Source organism: Setaria italica, chromosome II (genome assembly GCF_000263155.2).
Source record: "Setaria italica strain Yugu1 chromosome II, Setaria_italica_v2.0, whole genome shotgun sequence".
Taxonomy (NCBI): Eukaryota; Viridiplantae; Streptophyta; class Magnoliopsida; order Poales; family Poaceae; genus Setaria; species Setaria italica.
Window position 1 is genome coordinate 27410878 of NC_028451.1, and position 21388 is coordinate 27432265.

Sequence of the window (21388 nt, forward strand, 5' to 3'; positions counted from 1 at the left end):
CATTCAGAAGCCAGAACCCTGTCAAGGCCCCACAGACCAGTGCCAGTCAAGTCACCAACAACAGCAGGGCATGCTTCAACTATCGTGAGCCGGGACATTTCATTGCCAACTGCCCCTAAGCCAACAAGCCAGCTGCATCAGCCTTCTCCAACGTAGTGATTGGGCCAAGGGCAGCAATGTCTGGAGCCAACTGTGTTCCCGTCCGTAGCAACAACAACCCTGGCAACAACAACAACAACCAGCAGATGAGGCAGCCCCAGCAGTCATTCGGACGAGCCCGCGTCAACCACATCAGCGTGCAAGAGGCTCAAGAAGCTCTGGGCGTGATACTCGGTGAGTTTCTAGTCAGCTCAGTCTTGGCAACAATACTCTTCGATTCTGGAGCATCACATTCATTTATATCATCAAGCTTTGTGGATAAGCACTACATACCTACAGTACTACTAAAGGTACCCCTAATAACCTGGACGTCTGGAGCCGACATCCAGTGTCAACTAGGTTGTTCCCGGGTAAGGATCAATTTAAGTAGGGTAGAATTCCTAGCAGACTTAGTAGTACTTGAGTCTAAGGGGATAGATGTGATCCTTGGAATGGATTGATTAAGCCTACATGATGGTCACATAGGATGTGTTGATAAGGTAGTACGCCTGGTTAATCAGGACGGTATACAAGTGACCTGTCAAACTCGGGGAAGTGGACCAGACCCAATGGTTTTTAGCATGGAAGCTAAGGCCATAGAAGGAGTCCCGGTGGTGAGTGAATACCCTGATATCTTTCCTGAAGAACTACCTGGAATGCCCCCAGACAGGGATATAGAGTTTGTAATTGACCTTATCCCTGCAACCTCCCCTATAGCCAAGAGACCCTATAGAATGGCAGCGTCTGAGTTGGCAGAGCTGAAGAAACAGTTAGGTGAATTGCAACAGAGTGGCTTTATCAGACCTAGCTCGTCCCCGTGGGGAGCCCCAGTGCTCTTTGTCAAGAAGAAAGACGGAAGCATGAGGATGTGCGTGGATTATCACACACTGAATGATGTCACCATCAAGAATAAATATCCCCTTCCTAGAATATATGACCTATTTGACCAGTTGAAAGGAGCCAAGTATTTCTCCAAAATAGATTTGAGGTTAGGGTACCATCAGCTCAAGATCAAGGAAAGTGACATCTTGAAGACAGCTTTTGTCACCCGCTATGGCCAGTTTGAATTTACAGTGATGTCCTTTGGACTGACAAATGCCCCTGCTTACTTCATGAACCTCATGAACAAGGTGTTTATGGAGGAGTTAGATAAGTTTGTCGTAGTCTTTATTGACGATATACATATTTACTTCAAGAGTGTCCAAGAGCATGAACAGCATCTACGAGTGATGTTGGAGAAATTGAGAGCCCACCGACTCTATGCTAAATTCAGCAAATGTGAATTTTGGCTCGAGAAAGTGGCATTTCTTGGTCATATTTTGACCGCAGAAGGAGTAGCAGTTGATCCTAAGAAAGTTGAAGCCGTCTCAAACTGGCAGCAACCCACCAATGTTAGTGAAATCAGGAGCTTTCTTGGTCTAGCTAGGTATTATCGGAGGTTTATTGAAGGATTCTCTAAAATAGCCCGGCCTATGATAGAGCTACCTAGGAAGGACAAGAAATTTATTTGGACAGAGTCATGTGAGAGGAGTTTTCAAGAACTGAAGAGAAGATTGATGACTGCCCCAGTATTAACCCTACCGGATATCCAACGGGACTTCGTCATTTATTGTGATGCTTCCCGACAAGGGTTAGGGTGTGTCCTGATGCAGGATGGGAAAGTAGTGGCATATGCTTCCCGCCAGCTTAAGCCCCATGAACAAAATTATCCCACCCATGATTTGGAATTTGCAGCAGTAGTGCATGCTCTCAAGATCTGGAGGCACTATCTAATTGGGAACAAGTGTGAGATTTACACAGACCACAAGAGCCTAAAATATATCTTCACTCAACCAGATCTGAATTTAAGGCAAAGAAGGTGGTTAGAGTTGGTTAAGGATTATAATCTGGAAATTCACTACCACCTAGGTAAGGCTAACGTGGTAGCAGATGCCTTAAGCAGAAAATCCTATGGACAGATCGAACCTAAGGACACCCACTTGCAAGAGGAAATGGCCCGATTAAATGTGCACATTATTCCTTAGAATACCAGCCGCAAGCTAAGTGTTCAGCCCACTTTGGAGGATTGAATCCGAAAGGCTCAAGGTTCAGATCAGGATTTGGTAAGAATTCGCAAGCAAACCGGAGAGAATAAAGCCCTAGACTTCCGAGTGGATGACAAAGGGACCTTGTGGTACAAGGATAGGATTTGTGTGCCCAAGGAAGGCGATTTCCGGCAACCATTATGGATGAGGCCCATAACTCAGCATACTCCATCCACCCGGGATCCACCAAGATGTATATGGACCTAAAGCAGAAATACTGGTGGAATGGGATGAAAGCGGACATAGCCCAGTTCGTCGCTCATTGCGGTATTTGCCAAAGGGTTAAGGCTGAACATCAGAAGCCAGCCGGCTTACTACAACTACTACCCATCCTAGTTTGGAAATCGGACGAGATTGGCATGGATTTTGTAGTCGGTTTACCTAAACCTCAAAAAGGGAATGATTCCATATGGGTAATAGTGGATCGACTCACTAAAGTTGCCCACTACTTACCTGTACGGACCACCTATGGTGGAGAAAGGCTAGCTCGGCTCTATGTGGACAACATAGTGAAGCTGCATGGTGTGCCTAGCAGAATTGTTTGGGATAGAGGGACCCAATTTACCTCTAGATTCTGGAAAAGTCTGCATAAAGCCATGGGCACCAAACTGGATTTTAGTTCAGCCTATCACCCCCAGACCGATGGCCAAACTGAAAGAGTGAATCAGATTATGGAAGACATGTTGAGGGCATGTGTCCTTACTTATGGCAAGGACTGGGAACAGAGTCTACCCTATGCAGAGTTCTCATACAACAACAGTTACCAAGCCAGCATAGGCATGTCACCGTTTGAGGCTCTCTACGGAAGAAAAAGTGCAGGACCCCGTTGATGTGGTCGGAAGTAGGAGAGCGCACTCTAGTGGGACCCGCCTTTATTAAAGAAGCAGAAGAACGAGTGGCTGAAATACGAGAGAAGCTGAAGGCAACACAATCTAGGCAGAAGAGTTACTTAGATAAAAGAAGATGAGAGTTGATTTTCAATGAGGGAGACTTCGTCTACCTCAAGGTTTCCCCGATTCGAGGTACCCGAAGGTTCCAAGTGCAAGGAAAATTAGCCCCTCGGTATATTGGACCATACCAGGTGTTAAAAAGAGTTGGAGCTGTAGCATACCGTATTCAACTGCCCGAAGAAATGTCGGATATACACCCTGTGTTCCATGTGTCCCAGCTAAGAAAATGCATGAGAGTACCAGAAGAGCAACTACCGGTGGAAACCATAGATTTGCAAAAGGATCTGCGGTATCAGGAGGTGCCGGTCAAGATTCTGGACACCGTCACCAGGAGGACAAGGAATTCAGTAGTACGGATTTGCAGAGTCCAATGGAGTAGGCATGGTGAAGAAGAAGCTACTTGGGAACGTGAGGATGCGTTAAAGAAGGAGTTTCCCCATCTTTTCAGAATTCAGCCGAATCTCGAGGATGAGATTCAATTTAAGTGGGGTAGGTTTGTAAAGCCTGTAAAAATTACCAATTTAAAACACTCATTAAAAATGCATTCCAAAACTTTTCCGACCGTTGAGCTCCCGAAAAATCCTTTCCTTCCCGTCGGACCCGTCGTTCCGGCCCCCGACATCGTCAACCCTCCTTTTCCATTCCCCGTATTTTTCGTCGCGTGCCCGTCAAATCCATCACGCGTGCCGGTCAAATCCTGCAACTTTCACCATTTCCCCTTTTTCTTCTCTCTTTTCCTTTCCTTTTTCCCTTTTCTTTTTTTCCTCCCTTCCTTTCTCTTTCTTCGTTCTTTGTTCTTCCTTCTTCCTCTCTTTCCTTCTTTTTTCCCTGGCGCTCTGCCTCTGGCGCCTACCTCCTGGCCGATTGCCGCCAGACGCACGCACGCACGCCAGGCCGCGCGCCTGGCCGCGCGCTGCGCACACACGCGCCTGGGGTGGCCGTGCCGCCTGCCGCCCGCGCGCGCCTGCCTGCCCCACCCACGCCGGCCCCACGCCACGCGCGCCTGCCCGCCCCACGTGCTCGCCCGCACGCCCGAGCATGCACTCGGTCAACCGCTGTGCCGCCCCCTCCCAGCACGCTTTCCCATGCCAGTTGCCACCCCTGTGCCCCTCGTCGACCGAGCCACGCTTCCCCACCACGCCTCCCACGAGCTTCGCCACTCCGGCACGCCACCGGCCGAAAGTTCGGCCGCCATCATCGCCTCCGCCGACCACCAAGCTCCTCTCGCCGCCTATAAAAGGGGGGGCCGAGCCCTGCACCTCCACACCACCACCAGCGCCCCATCCTCTGCCTACCGTGCGCCGCCGCCCAAAGCGCCACCGCCAGTGCCCCCGCCGCCACCACTTCCAGGAGCGCTGCTCCAAGCCGCCGCCGGCGCCTTCCCCCCCCCCTTTTCCGGTGCCGCCCGCCCAAGGTGAGGGGTCAAATGGACTCCTCTCACCCTTCTCTACCCTCCCCCACCGTCTCCCCTCGCTGCCAGCGAGCCTAGGACACCACCCTCGGCCAGCCGCCCCTTTCCCTTTCCCTCTGTCCACCGTGAGAAGCAGAGGAAGAAGCCCTGCCTTCTTTTCGATCTACCCCTCTCCTTTCTTTTATTTACAATCCAGCCCTTCCACCTCTCTCCTGGGATTCTCACAGATGAGCCCTTCCACTTTTCAGAATAATTACAAAAGGTCCCTGGTTCTCGCAATTCAGTCCTAAACCTCCTAATTAAGCTCCTAATCCATGTTTAACTCATCATTTCATGTGCCAAACATCCTCCAATTGATCCCAAATTCGACCACAGCCTCCTCTCATATATTTCCGCCGAAGCATATCCAAATTTCATGAAAATACCCCTCCTACCTATTTTCCGTTAACATTTCCTGTTTAGAGCTCAACGGGTAAAATCTTATTTCCTTTTTATTTATTATGTGCTCGTTTGTGTGTGCTGTAGATCGTGGAGTACCCGAGGAGGAGCACGAGGAGGAGTTCAACCGCAAGCCCGAGCCCAAGGACCAGTACCGCGAGTGGAGCTCCCGGAGGGCTTTGAGAACGGCAAGTCCAATCTCACCCTTTGATGCATATTTAATACCTAGTTTTTTTTTAACACAACCTATTGGCCTGTTTTATAAAATGCATATTGTTTTATCGCAAGACATGGTTGGATAGCCACCCCTTGATTGTTATGATTATTCCTTGTTGTCCTATATTTATCTCTAAATATGAGTTGCTCTATTTAGATGATAAATACTGCTAGAATGCTTAGGAACTCGTTACTCAAATTCAATCATGACTACACTTGTTTATTCAGAAAATAAATGTGTAACTGTGTTCAACTGAGAATATGGGTTTTCGTGTGTAAAGAGACGGGATGCATAGATGAGATGGATGGGTGTTTCTTGTGTGAAATGCCAGAATGTTGGGCTCTTACCTTAGTGGTTGAGCAAGGTTGGGAGATATCCATCTTGTCATGTTTAAGGACCGAGTTGATGTGTCATCTTGCCTAATTCAACCATCATGCAACCACTCGACCGTTGTATGGGCAACGGCTAAGCATAAATCCCACTAGCTGAACTGCTAGGCTTCAGGTATGCTGGTGAGCAACGGGAGCCCATGGAAAAGGAGTAAGCTCTTGGTGACTTAGGTCCCGGTTCCGACCTCGTGGATGGGTCATTAACCCCTTGGGTGCTTCCGTGTTGACTAGTCAGTTTTGGCTAAGGTGGGTAAAGGCTTTGTTAGGATCCGTACCGTCACTAAGGTGATCGTGCTGCAGGAGCCTACTTATGGGAAAAGTGTACAACCTCTGCAGAGTTAAAACCTATCCGGGTATCCGTGTCCACGGCATCGGATGAGTTACAGCTTGGTCACATAACTAGCTTTTGGAGATGGTTGGTTTTTATGGCGTGTGTTGGATTTTTGAAGTGTACAGCAGTTGTGCCGTGCGCTACGGCGGACGAGGAGTCAGGTAGCGATAAAACTTGGATCCTTCGTGTAGGATCAACCCCACTCAATGTTTCGGTTACTAAATAAAACACTTTGTGAAAACTCTTTGAAAATGAATCCTTGTATGTGTTGAAAATCTAGCTTTACTGCAATTGAACCTTAACCTTTTCCTTGTTATATCCTGTGCATATTCTTGTTGTATCCCCCTTCGTGGATGGGGTTGGACTTGTTGAGTACCTTTGTACTCACCCCTCTTTTGTTGCTTCAGAGGAGGATCCGGACTACGTCGCCAAGGATCTTGAGTAGGAGGTTGCGTCTGCACCCAACGCTGCCTGCGGTGTTGGCCCTTTTGCAGGATGCTTCCGCTGACGCATAGTTCCGATTGCAGCCCGGAGTCCGACTGGACTGCAACTTGGATTTGCATTGTTATCGCTTTAGTTTTACTTTTGGTGTGGCTTGCCCGCCCGCTCCTTCGGGAGCTGTACGGTTTCTGAACTATCTGTTGAATAAATGTGTTATTGGCCTCCTGGAACTGATAATTGGATCACATTTAGTCTCTACTTATGTGGGGACGCTTCAAAAATTGGGAAGGTTGACACTACCTTGTTCACTAAGAAAATTGGCAAGGATATTTTTATTTGTCAAATCTATGTTGATGATATCATTTTTGGGTCTGCTAATGAAAGTTTTTATGAAGAATTTGGTGAGATGATGTCTAGGGAATTTGAAATGTCTATGATCGGTGAATTGAGCTTCTTCCTTGGTCTTCAAATCAAGCAATTAGAGGAAGGCACATTTGTTTGCCAATCCAAATATGTGAAAGATCTATTGAAGAAGTTTGGTATGAAAAATGCAAAACCAATCAAGACACCTATGGCCACTAATGGACATCTTGATCTCGATGAGGAAGGTAAACCGGTAGACTTAAAGCTCTATATATCATGTTTAGTGTGTGCATGTGTGCAAGGTTTCAAGCCTAACCTAAAGAATGTCATTTGACCGCCGTTAAGCGCATCATGATATATCTAAGATATTCTCCTAATATTGGTCTTTCGTATCCAAAGGGTGCTCAATTTGAATTGGTTGGATATTCAGATTTGGATTACACTGGTTGCAAGGTTGATAGAAAAAGTACGTCCAGTGGTTGTCAACTTCTTGGTCGATCTCTTGTTTCATGGTCTTCAAAGAAGCAAAACTCTGTGGCTCTTTCTACCACCGAAGCAGAATATATCTCGGCCGAGAGTTGTTGTGCTCAATTGTTATGGATGAAGCAAACACTTCCTGATTTTGGTTTGGATTTCAATGAAATACCTCTCTTATGTGATATTCTAGAACCAAGCATATTGATATTCGGAATCACTTTCTTAGGGATCATGTAAGCAAGGGAAATATCAAAATTGATGGAATTAGTACAAATAATCAATTGGCGGATATATTCACCAAGCCCTTGGATGAGCAATGGTTTTGCAAATCGAGAAATGAGCTAAATGTCATTGACTTCTCAAATGTGGCTTGAAACTAAGTTCATGTGCTTGTTTGTGCATCTTATGGTTTCTTGCACATTTTTGTAGCATTTTAGGTGCATTTTTATGTTATGTATCTTCTCTACTCTTGATCATGCATCATTTATAAGTTCTTTGGTCATAAATCTATTCTTGGATAATTCTTTGATGGTTGTGGAAAAGAAGACATTTTTTCATGAGCAATTAATGATCCCATGCTTAAGTCTCAAAATCAGCTCACAAGTGGCAGTTGAAGGGTCTCTGGAAATTGTATGGCGGACCTCCGCGCCCTCACGGGCGGACAATCCGGTCCCCCCGTACCGTTGGTCGGTCAGAGGCAGACCGTCTGCTAATGGTCAGCCGCGAAGTCAGAGGCACCGCAGTTGTTCAGAGGGGACAAAATTACACGGCGGACCGTCCGCGTCCCCTTGGGTGGACCGTCCTCGGCGGTCGGGCAGGAAGTGGACAATGTCCCAACGGGTACTTATCTAAAGAATTCAACCCCTTTTCTTCCTCAACCGATTCAAACACATCCCCTCTCTCTTTTTCACCTCCCCACAAAGAAAAGGACCCCTCTTCTCGGGCAAGAATTTGGAGGCTTCCCCGGACCATCCGTGCAAATCTTTGGACTCTCCGTGTGCTTCTTCATCATGACCGGATGGTATTTCATGAAATCTCTTCTTGGTTTGCATGGATTTCAAAGGATGAATATGGTTAGGGTTTGATGGGGGATTTAAGATTCATCCACGGATTGGAGTTTTTGGCTTGGGGATTTGATTTCTATTGTCAAGGAGATGATATATTCAAAGTTTGGTCGGTCAATTTGGTCTAGAATTGAAGATCCAAGGACTAAAAGATTGGAACCCGCAGTTCCCTATTACGGACTCGTGATGAACTATGGACTGTCCATGTCCGGTATTATCAGCCATAGCAGGCTGAGTTATCTCTCGTGTCTCTCTCCCACTCAAACCTCACATAGGTTGGGTTGAGCACTTATGAATAATCATCTATCAACATGATGCATCCCACTTAATAGTACGACATACCTATTAACTCAAGATCAAATGAAAAATGAGATTGAACCGCTTGAGTTGATTTCTTTCAAACTGATACCATGTCTTTCAATATTCATCAAGTAGAGGGTGTCAACATGTCCAATTGATTCCTTTCATGATCATAACCATTTTAAGCATGTGACTTGATTCGATTCATCAAATATGAATAACTCCAAATGCATCAAGTCACTTCAATCAATCATATTCCAATAATGATTTGATCCTCCGTATCAACATGATCATCAACCCTTGATTAGTACCTCGACTAAATGCAAGTACTTTCCTCTTCACCGTAGCTAGGTTCTTTAGATGCCAAGCCATCGCTTGTCCTTTACCCTTGCTTAGTACCTTGAAGCTTTTCCTTGCTATCTTCACCATCTCAAGTCATCAAGTCATGCCTTACTTTCAATCAACTGTTAATCTCATGAATCATCCATCCATTGTGTGCTTGACCAAGCTTCAAATGTGAGACCATCCCATATACAATCACTTATGTCTCATTTAAATTTGATCTAGATAAGCTTGCCAATTCATTAAATGGATTTATTGATTTCATATGAATCATTGATATCCCACCATAATTAAGCCTTTGCATGAATTACATTTGCATTGTTGTCTTGTGCTTGAACTAGATTGCTTATACAACACCACATCATTTTGGCTTGATACCCAACACAAGTGTATGTGAGATAATCAATTTCCTATTTGACACTCAGCAAACTTGTTAGTTCTTTAATCGTTGTTGTCAATCAATCATCCAAAACCCACTAAAGGGCTAGATGCACTTTCAACCTCTGATTGTGGCCTATTACTAGCAAGAACATGGCAACTTGTTCTTCAATGTTACTATTGATGATATCCCTGACCAAGCCCCTATTGCAAAACAAGTCACAAAGCTAGAATAATCGAGCTCTTCTCATCCTAAGAAGCTCAACACAGCAACGGTTGTCGCTGTGGTAGATGAAACTAAGGTTGTTTTCCCTTTCATGATCTCTAACTGTCATTGGGCCATATGTAATTCCTCGCCTAGTTGAAGACATGCTCCTGAATCTAACAAAGTTCCAAGCACTGAGACTGCAACCAAGGCCACACCCCTAATGATTAGCTAACGGCGCCTAATTGATGGATCCATGAGGCTAAACAAGAAATGGGATATCAATTAGTTCACCATTGAAGCAGTATGACCTGAACCCTAGGCTAATCGAAGGAACGGCTACGACACCAAGTGGTGCACCACCTAGATCCCCTACAATCATTGACCAAAGCATAAAGCTCAGTTACCAAATCGATGCATCCGAACCACGGCATGAGGCTAAACCACAAATTGGGGTGTCAATTTCAACATCAAAGCAGCATTATGACTTAAACCCTAAGCAAATCAAAGGAACGGCTGCGACACCAAGCTTCGTGCCATCCAGATCCGCATCAATCATCAACCAAACCCTAAAGCTTAGAAAATAAATTGTTGTATATGGACCACACAGTGTCCTCCAGTGAAGAAGAACAAACCAAAAATTGGAACACATGAAGGAGAAGGGAATCAGGCTGTGTAGTAGGGGCCTTCCTCGCTTACCAGCCACGCCAACGAAGTGCCCAGCCTCCGCTGGCACACCAAGGCAAACAAAAAGGAAAGGGGGCGAGAGGGCGAGAGAACAAGAAAGAGCAGTGGGCGGTGAGTGAATGGTAGCTAGGAAACCCTAGTTGGGCGATGAGAGTCCGCTTATATACAGTGGCCACCGCAAACCGCCTGGGCCCACCATGAGGCATGCGGGCAGAGCTGGGCAAGCCAAGCTCCACAAAAATGGATTGTGATCTCATTTTTCTAGGGCCAGGTCAGGCCTATACGGTTGGCTACACCTAGCTAGGCCCTAGCTCACCTACAACCAACCAAATAGGCAAAACATGGCTCGAGGGAACTAGGCCAGGGGTTGGGCACACAACCAAACACACCCATAATTACCACCAGCCTAAATGAGTTGTTATCAAACAAGAAAGTCTTTAACTAAGGATCTATTATCTAAGGGAAGTGCTAAATTTCTTATGCCTGGAAACAACGTTTCTTTCGGGCAGTTGTTTCTAGCCGTCTGATCTAGATCCTATGGTCGATACATTGTCTTCAACCTCTTTCTCTTTGTCACTCTGAAACACAGGCCATGGCCATCACCCCCGCTTCTTGCCGGTCTGCCCCATCCTCGACAGCCTCTCGACCACCGCATCCGGTATCGCTGCCCCTCGCCACGCTAACCTAGCATCCCAGGCCATTCTTGTGCCTCTCCCGCCCTTCCTTTGCCCAACCACCATCTTCCTCCTCCTGTGGTCGACAGCGCCCCGCCACCCCCGCACCCACCTCCTCCACCTGGCCGGCCTAGAGCCTAACGATTTTTTTCTACTAGTATAGGATGCCTTTGTTAGTTTGTTTTGATATTGGATATAATCTGGACAGTGCAAACAAGTTCAACATGAGTTCTGAATGTAATCTAAATTTTTAATTCTGTTTGCAATTTCATTACTTCAATCATAGCAGTGCAAACAAGTTTAAATTGAGATTAACGTATCAATGCCAAGTCTTTGCCAACAATACAAGGATGAAATCTAATTCATGAACTTGATCTAACAATGCAACTCCATCCTAATTCTATCTAGACTAAAACAATTCTAAGTACCGACGAATTGCATGGCTTGATTATGAAGTTGCAAAGGGCACTTCAGAGTAATGGGAATACGTCCTTGCAGCTCTAGGGTCTTCTTCTTCATGTGAGGGATGTTGTAGTGTTGGCCGCCATCATGCTTCATGATCTCCATCATGCATCCCTGCTAAGTTAGGAAAATTCGGTTTGATCTATCCAAGTTCTGATATGCCTCATTAACCTTTAGGACAATTTCTTTAATATTTTTCGGTGTACCTTTCTCAAACAATGCTTGGATTGCTGCAAAAATCCAAGATCCAAGATGTTTAGATCAGGTGAGTTAGGAGGTTGGCATGTTAGTCTAATGGCCCAACCATCAGCATGGGTGGCTTGCACAAATGCTGGATCATCTACGATGATGTGGGTCCTTGCATTGTCTTGTTGGATGAAAATTGGCATCCCTCTTTCTTTGGTTGAACACTTTGTCTTCAATGTTGGTAGAACTTTGTTGACAAGAAAGTCTTGGCTAACTTCCTTTGTTACCAACGTCATTGCCTTTATTACAGGGTCACCTGCAAATGTATATAAACTTGTTAGACACCAAGATTAAGTTATATTAAGCATGAGAAAAATTGAAGAATGACTTACCTCTCTCCCTATTTGGACTCTTTCTTTTTACTGGTTCTATGGGGAAAATCCCTATTTTACCATCAAATGTGCAATTTCCATTTGCATCATATCTAGGCCTTCTAACCACAGCTAGAAACATCACCTTTTCTATGAAATTCTTACTTTTAACAGAACCTTGAAGTTGTATGAAAATAGTCACTAAAGCTTGCATGGAACAGCACTGAAAAAAAGACACTGGCAACTGTAGTGCAGTTCACTGAAAACTCTATTGCAGTTTACTGAAAACAAGTGCATGAACCTAAACTTTATCCGACAAATCAACCTAATGCAGTTCACTGCAACTCTAATGCACTTCACTCAAACTCTATTGTAGTTCACTGAAACTCTAATGCAATTTACTGAAAACATAATCGATTCACTGAATGATACAGGGCATCACCTGATCGTCCATCTTCATCAACAGCCCCTGAAGCCACATGGTCACCATCTCCAACACCAGTTACTGAATGTTCCAGGGTACCTTCATCTACTAGCACTTGTATTTCTTCCTGCTCATCACCTATGACATGAAACACATATACAAAAAATTAGAGATGATAAACAGAAGGAAGGGCCTAGCACATCGAAGATCATAATTAACCGATCACCTTGGTTTCCTTCATCCCAAACCATGTCATAATCGAGTTCATGAGCAGGGCCATCCCACTCCGCACATAATAAATATTATAAATGAATCACCTTACAATAACATACGAGGGACTGCTTTCAGATTCAAATCCAAATACAATTGGCATAACATACGAGGGATTGCATCTAAAATAAAAGAATCTACCCTTCTATCCAAATCCAATTTGCATCGATAAAATAAAATCCAAATTCCAGATTCCTGCAGTAGATGAAAAATTGCAAATTTTTGTATGTACGAGATTAGAATAACTTAAAAATAATTGACATAATTTTTTATTTTTTCTGATCAGAAAAATACATGAAAAACAAAGGAGGTAGAAAATTTTGTTAATTTATGGTTAAAGAAAAATAAGAAAATAGGGGTTCTGTTGAATTTCAAGTATTCAGTTTCATCAATAAGATACGGAGACTTGCTTCACATTTAGAATTACACAAAAAGATTTTTCATCGGAAAGAGGTCTACAAAGACATTTGGGAAGACGTCAATGTTTGCTAGCTTATTTGGCAAAGAAAAATAGAGTATGTTATCAGAAATTAATCGGTCAGTTGGATATTCGGTAGAAGTAATTTAATCGTTCGAATTTTTTCGCTATATCATCCCAATCTATGGGAACGGCCGACTCTGGGGCCTCTTGGTTCAAGTCGCTCTCTAACGCGGGCATAGGTTTTGGTCGATCTCTAAATCGGAGACAGAGAGATGGAGAAAGGATGCCAGCCATGATTGACTTATATAGAACATGCATGGCACACCGACAAAAAAGAAAGACAATGGTGGCAAAAGAATTTTGGCTTGAAAATTTGAATGCAGCCGGTAAAAATTGGAGGCATGGAGGCCAATTTTTTCATCGCAGGCAGGCTAATGGAAGAAGAAAGAGAAAGAAACAGATGTGCGACTGATGGAGGACGCGGTGAAAAGGGAAAGAAGGAAACACGCACGGTTAGCGTGGTAACGACCTTTGGAGCATGGTTAGCAGCAGATTTATTAAATCTGTAAATCAATCGACGCCGGCGCAGTTAAAACAAAACTCTGGATTTATTGTCAATCAGGACTCCTTAATCACGATATTGTTCACCGTGCCCGAGCCAAATGCGATGGAGATAAATGAACGGAGGGAGTATACGTCAATATACACTGATAATTGCACGAATGGTCACGTAGTAGGATGCTTGTTGAGATATAGACATTGCACAGGAAGCCTAACAAACCGCTCTCAGTCACAAAATTGATTTGTGTTCCCTCATTTGCACCATCCTCTGCAGGGAGCCAAATTTAAAACCTAACAGGGGATTGCTTATGTTTTTTTATTTGCGTTAACCTCTGCACGGAGACAAATTTAAAATCTAATAGTGGTAGCCGAATGATCGAGTGACTGCTAAGGTGCTACCTAACTGAGCAACGAGATATGGTACTCCCCACTAGAACATGCTTCATTCGAATTCATTGGTCTTATCTTTGCAGGCAGCGTCATCAATACTGCCCTTTCTCATCTTGGGCCTCCTTAGCTGTGCCTGTCCCCTTGCCTACGATGAGGTGGCTGATGTAACACCCAATAGCAATATGAAAAAGATTAGGATCACACAAAACAATAACAATCCGTTTGGATCCTTTATTTCAGAGGAATTGAAACATTTTATGAGCTAGACTATTTGGCTTGAAATTTAACATTCCAAAGCTTTCCAAAATTTAGGTATAAACATGTTTTAAATTCATCGGGTGGGAGATAGAAATAGATTTTGTAGATTCTCATACTATATTTCTCTTTGACAACTTATACCACGTTCTTCGGCTCCCTCATTTGTAGCAAAAGTACGCTCCCCCATGTGACCAACGCCAACATTGAAGTAAGTTCCATACACAGTGGCCATATTAACTTAATTGATCGGTGACTATAAGAATTGATTTTAATTCCAAGGATCTAAATGAGGCCTGAGGCCAGTCTTAGTGGGAGTGTCTAAATTATGACTATTAGAATTGATTTCACTTCCAAGGATACAAATGACGAAAATTTCATTACAACCTGATTACGTGACTCAGCAGTGATCCAATATCAGCCGTAACTTTTGGGAACAAACGTAATTATAATTAATGAGAAGCAACATAACAGAAGCTACAGCACCATGGATGGGCGACAGAACACAAGAAATAAATCAACAACACAGTACCCTAATCATCTAAAATTGCTAGCTATGACCTCTGAGCAACAACAAAAGGAGCATCGGGCAGGATTTCCAATTTGCCAAATTAAGGAAAACCTGTTCAGCAGCACAACCAAATATAACCCTAGCCTGGAATAGAATGTACTGTGTTTCTTTTCATCAATAACTAGGCATTGCATGACACAGCACACCTAAGCTAGCAACCAAGTATTGAACATTCAATTTAAGATTCAAGTGTGCTGAAATTATGCAGCTGTAACAATCCCTCGAACAATATCAAAGGTTTGGATGACTGGTTATTTGGCAGGCAGGCATAGTGAGAGGTGGTGCCACAACTAGCTTCAGAAGTTCTGATGGGCTAGTTTCTGCAAGATATTCAGGGCTTTCCCTGGGTGGGATCATTAAAAGCTTATTAGCAATCCAGATTTAAAGATAGATGGAATCACCAGAAAGATGAAATACTACCTCCTTCCTCTAAATCAACTTCTAGAGTTATCACAACTCAATCTTTATATAAGCTCGGCTGAATTTAAATTTTTATGACACAATTATAAAAACAATTTGACACAAAATTACCATGAAATACATTTTCATTGTCTAATTCGGGGGCATAGATGTTGATATTCTTCAATATAAAATCAGTCAAACTTACAACAGTTTGACAACTTCAAGTTAATTAATTTGGATGACTGAGGGAGTATACATTAGATCATGTGGAATATATCATCACAGGAAGCAATATACAAAGATAACTATAGATGGTACAGGAATTGGATGGGTGTTTGGATACAAGGTACTAAACTTTAGGAGGGGTCACATCAGATGTTCGGATGCTAATGAGGAAGACTAAACATAAGCTAATTATAAAACTAACCGCAGAACCCCTATACTAATTCGCGAGACGAATCTATTAAGCCTAATTAATCCATCATTAGCAAATGGTTACTGTAGCACCACATTGTCAAATCATGGACTAATTAGGCTTAATAGATTCGTCTCGCAAATTAGACTCCATCTGTGTAATTAGTTTTGTAATTAGATTATATTTAATACTTCTAATTAGTATCTAAACATCCGATGTGACATGTCCTGAAGTTTATGACGTCCCATCCAAACATGCCCTAAGATAGTTTAATAAAGGAGTAATATGTAGCATCACTGCACTTCAGGAGACAATACAGTAATAAAAGTACCAACACTGGTAGGCTTCAATGTTGAAGTTCCATGATGAAAATTAAATTGCCTCCTACACTCCAAGTCCCCAATTTCCACAGAAGATAGATAATGGATAAAACAGTGAGTCCAAGTGCAAAGCCCTGAAACTAGTCAGAACAATGCCTCGATGCTAGTGTTGTAGGCACCTCTGGATCTGTGAGGGGTCATTTGGACTTCTTTCCCTGTGCCACATTTGCCACTGCTATTGACCTCAACACCAGTAAAGACAGCAGCATTTTCATGGATCACTTCATCACCAGCAGAGCCTGCAGCTTCTTGGAAGAACCTTGCAATGCAGAACCTGCCAGAACCCAGGCTGACAAACTGAGGATCTTTGCATTCCTTCCATTCATCTGGTGGATCAAGCTCCTTCCAAGGCCCGCCCACTAGCTGTGGCTGGGAATCCATGTCAGAGAGGTCAGCAGCAGCCAAGTGCTGGGAATCGCCGGAGAGGCCAAACCAGAGCTTGAGCTCAGGCACGTACTCAACCTTGCCATGGAAGGGCAGTGTCCATTTTCCAACTTGGCTCCACGTGTGGTTTGCTGTGTCCAGGCAATAGGTGCCAACACCCTGAACGGATATGCAAACATGTGATCCGCCACCGATGACACCATAGGCTGTGATCTTGGGGGTGTTGTTGTACCAGCTACATGTCTCTCGTACAAAAGGCGGCGGCGGAAGGAGGCGGCAGGTGAAGCATTTGCCGCCCCAGGGCCCACTTGGATAATGGTTGATGAAGCCCACGAACTGCTCGCTCTCCCGCACTAAATGGGAGATCGGCTCTGGTTGGGGGATCCTCTCCATGAGGAAGAGGCTGCTACCGTCGCCATCGTTCCAGACGTCGTCGTCGACGTGGGGCTTGTGAACGAAGACGGAGACGGGATTCACCGTCGGCAGCTTGAGGAGCGGGGGCATGGTTTCCACCTTGCGTGAATCCAGGTCGAAGATGAAGCCGAATCCCGACTGATCCCCGCAGATGACCTTGGAGTCCGCGAACGGGAAGCAGTTCAGGTTCCATCCGTTGTTTAGAGCACGGAAGTTGAAGCTTGCACGAGGAAGCCGAAGCATCTCCATCTTTGAAGCCAGGGGGTGAGAGATGGTGTCTTGCCCTCCTGCTGCTGGGGCTAATGGTTCAGATCCGTCTCCGTCTCCGTTGGATGGTGGTGGTGGTTCGTCATGGTAAAACAGCTGCTGGCCCGCCAGGTCGATGCGACGCACAGATTTAACACCAGGGGTGCAGCCGGGAACGATCAGATTCAGAAACCGCCGCGCCAAGACGCCCATGGTTGATGAATGGGACGGATCTAGTAAAGGGACATCGATGTACACACGATAATGTTTGCAAAAAGTTATAGAATTTAGTACGTACCAGATAGCCAAATAGCTGGTGGGAAGAGAAGGGAGCTGGAATACCTGGTAGGCGCTCTTCGCCGGCGAAGGGATCGGTCAGGGCGGCGGCGGCACAGCAGAGAGAGACCCGCAGGGGCCTGAGGCTGGTGACGGCTGCAGTGCTTTGTGCGGGAGCCGCTGAGGATAGGTGGCGGCGGTTAATTAGGGTTACTTCGCAGTATGTGCTTTTTTATATATACATCCGCTGGTTGTAGTTGGGACTTTAACGGGCCTTTTTCCAGCTGAGACGCGTCTGTAGCACTGTACGCACGTGTAGTGGTTTAGCGGGGGGCGCGTTAGCGCTTGGCCTGCTTTGGAAGCCCAAACCTCCGTGGGTGTCTCGGCCTTTTCCCCGGGTGGGCAGCCCCGAGCGGAATTCAGCCACGGGCTTGAATCCTCTGCATTTGGAAGTCGGAGGGGGAGCTCGACCCGAACCCTGGCTTTTCCCCGAGGCAGCTCAAAGCGCCTCGTCGACGACGTCCTCGCCCCACCACCGCCTCGTCGACGACGTCCTCGGCCCCTGCTGCCGTCGACGCCGTCCTCGCCCCCTGCCGCCGCCGCCGCCGTCGCCGTTGCCTCATCGCCGCTGCCATGGCCTTCCTCGTCTCATATCCTCCGCTGATCTCGTCCTCGATACGCGACTGACGGGGTCCCCCTCGCCGTCGACACGTGACCTGCCGGCGTCATTTCCATCTCAGCTTCAAGATCTAATCCAGGTGAGATCCAAGATCCAGTGCTTGTTCCTCTCCGCTGATTCTTACCTAAGACCATGGATTAATGTCCTTTGTGCAGATATGTATCACTCCACCGTAGCCTAGTTACTCTGCCTGTTGCTCGTATCATCAAAATGGCTGTGTTGTTCCAAATTCCAGTCAGTAGGCTGGATTGCTAGAAAGTGACGTAGGAGTACACCAACACCAGGGATGTCATTGGGTACTACTAGTACAGTACACTACCGGAAACCTTGAATTTGCCAGTTGTTTTTATATTTGCCGAGTGCATTCCTTCAGGCACTCGGCAAACAACACCTTTGCCGAGTGCTGAGCTAAAAACACTCGGCATATAAATTACACTCGGCAAAAAACAGATTTACCGAGTGTCGAAAATAAAACACTCGACAAACAGCAACGCGACACTCGGTAAAGAATGGACACTCGGCAAAATGCCACCACGTGAGCACGTGCGACGGCCGTCAGACGGCGTGTCAACCGTTAGCACTTTGTCGAGTGTCCGTTAGTGACACTCGGTAAAGACACTTATTTGCCGAGTGTCTTATAGAAACACTCGGCCAAACTTAGATTTTTGCCGGGTGTTTTTCCGTCGTGGCACTCGGCGAAGCCTCCGTCACGATCTTCTCGTTGTCCCCGTCACTTTCTTTTTGCCAAGTGTCAACCTAGCACTCGGCAAAGCTTTTGCCGAGTGCCTGACAAAAACACTCGGTAAAGAAAACTTTGCCATTAAAATCGATGCCGAGTGTCGGTTGCCGAGTGTTTTTGGGGCTTTGCCGAGTGTCCTTGCTGTTTCCCTGTAGATGTAGTACTAGCAGAGCAAGAGGATGGTGCTAGCTATCAGGAGGACTAGAAATAAGTACTAATCTGTAGTAGTTCTTGTTTATTAATGCGATTCTTTGACACGAAGAGATGGAGATTCTTAAAATTTTAGAGTGATTGCAGATGCATCCTTTTCTTCTTTTTTGTGGAAATGATCTTTTTAGCTGGAGGTTAACAGGGAACTGATTCGTACGCAGAGCAAGGGTTAGAATTGTGGAGTAATTTTGATTTTAATCTGATATTGTATGCACATAGTGGAGATTAGTAGTAGCAATTCTATATAGCAAGAGTGTTAGAGTTGTGGAAATGATCTTTGAAGTTTGTGCGCGTCAAAAAAATTTCATGCTCATATACGCTTCAAATTTGTAGTTATTAGTAAATCTTCCGTTTACCTTAATATTAATATATGTGAATTTGCGTCGTCACTTGTTGTGCAAAAGAATATTTTCTCCCTAACTTTCAAATAACTAAGGAATTCTGAAGTAACATCCATGCAAAAAAATTATCATCTATGCCCAAAGACATTTTTTAAATGTAATAGACTAAAAATACGTTTTTGTGAAAGTTTCAATAATTGTTGAACTAATTTAATATTTTTGTTGCTGGGAGGCTTACGATACCTGTCACTCGTTGTGATCTGATATGTTTACGGCAGTTCTTGCAGTAGCATTCACTACTATAAAACTCGGTATCAATACCGGTTCGTAGAGTGCATATCTTCCGAAAATGCATCCAGGATTAATCCATCTAAGATAAAAGGGGATCTTTTATCACGGGTCCCTCAAAGGGGTCTTTTATATTACCAACCGGGATAAAATGGTCGCCACGCCATGGGCTGCCTCCCGCCCCTTTTATCCCCTTTTATCCCGGTTATAATACCAACCGGGACTAAATGGTTTTGCAAAAAAATTGCAAAAATAAAAATAAAAAATATCGGGGGTCCCTGGGAGGCCCCCCACACGCGCAAGTCACAAGTCACGCGATTTTTCACGCGAAATATGCGCATGCGCGGTCCGTGGGATTCGAACCCATGACCTCAAGCCTCGCACGTTTTGCCATCCCACCTACACACCACATCTATTTATATAGTGGATGCTATCCTTTTATATTAACTCATGGAGGACCCTTTAATCCGGGTTGGTATTGCCAACCGGGATAAAAAGTTTCGAGGGATTTAGTCCTTTCCCAGTCACACATGGGGACCCTTTTTTATCCCGGTTGGAAACACCAACCGGGATAAAAAGGGTCCGAGGGTTTTATTCTTTTTTCAGCCACCCATGGGGGACCCTTTCATCCCGGTTGGAGTTTCCAACCGGGACTAAAGGACCCCTTTTATCTTGGTTGCTTTAGTCCTGGGTGGTAATACCAACCGGGACTAAAGGGTGACCTTTTATAGTCCCGATTGATCTTACCAATCTGGACTAAAGGGTCCCCACGTGTACCTGAATTTTTCAACCGAGACTAAAGGATCCCCACGGGTGGCTGATTTTTGAACCGGGACTAAAAGGTTCCCTTTAGTCCCGATTGCAAATACCAACCGGGAGTAAATTCTAGCGCATCTCCTTTTCTTCCAGGCCAAAATTAAACCGAGACTAAAGGGGGTGGAATCTAAAGTCAGTTCGGTCTTTCAGTAGGTAATACTTCCGGATTGCTGTGCGGTAATAATTGATAATAAAGCAGGAGAAAATACAAGATCATAGCCCTTGTACCTGCTGGTTGGCATTGATTACTAGTAGTATAGTACTTTTCGTTTGTCTAGCATCTAATTTATATGTGCTGAATAAATTGTATGAATTAATTTTTAATAGGAAGTATGCATGGTCACTGGAGATTTGAATTTTACATGAGGCCATGGATTATACTGAGTTCCACTCCATGGTTTATACATGAGGCCATGTAACTATACTTGAGGCCATGGATTAATGTCCTTTTTGCCGACGGAGCTGCCACGCCAAGGTGAGATCCACTCCAGCCTCATGTCTCCACTCTCCATTGGTGCCATTGTTGTGAACTGAATCATATTTCTGGTTTAGAATAATCTCTCTTGTATCCTGGATGGTTTAGATCTTAGAAGTAATAATTGTATTGCTTGTCAGAATCTTGCATCTGTACTTTTTTCTTTACCAGTGTATGCAACAAATGCAACCAAAATTATCTGGATGGTCTATATTTCTGGTTTAGAATAACTGCTGCAGAAGTAACTATAAGGATCTTGCATCTGTACTTTTTTCTTTATCTGGATGGTCTACATTTCTGGTATAGAATAACTGTTGCAGAAGTATTATAGTTCATCTCAGGGTATGCAACAAGTGCAACCAGAAACATGAGTAACTGATTCTACACCAGAAACATGAATACTGATTAGTAGGTATAAAGCAGGCTAAAACAAATATACTTTACATGTTCTTTGCTTTTTATTAAGTCTATGGTCTTTTCAGATCAATGAGGAATCAAATTTTCTACACATTTAGCTGTCAAG

At 44.6% G+C, this 21388-nt stretch overlaps 1 protein-coding gene across 1 annotated transcript; it reads right to left on the bottom strand.

Moving 5' to 3' along the window:
* Positions 1-15882: 15882 nt before the first annotated feature.
* On the bottom strand, positions 15883-17502 carry LOC101767656. The gene is made up of 2 exons (XM_004956567.3): positions 17384-17502; positions 15883-17274 (listed from the first exon to the last, which is right to left on the bottom strand). The coding sequence occupies exon 2, from the start codon at positions 17252-17254 to the stop codon at positions 16082-16084; it is 1173 nt and encodes a 390-aa protein (XP_004956624.1). The 5' UTR covers positions 17255-17274; positions 17384-17502; the 3' UTR covers positions 15883-16081.
* Positions 17503-21388: the final 3886 nt, after the last annotated feature.

Excerpts from the sequence above, each read along its gene's own strand:
- LOC101767656 (XM_004956567.3), bottom strand. The coding sequence starts at position 17,254 with ATGGGCGTCTTGGCGCGGCGGTTTCTGAATCTGATCGTTCCCGGCTGC.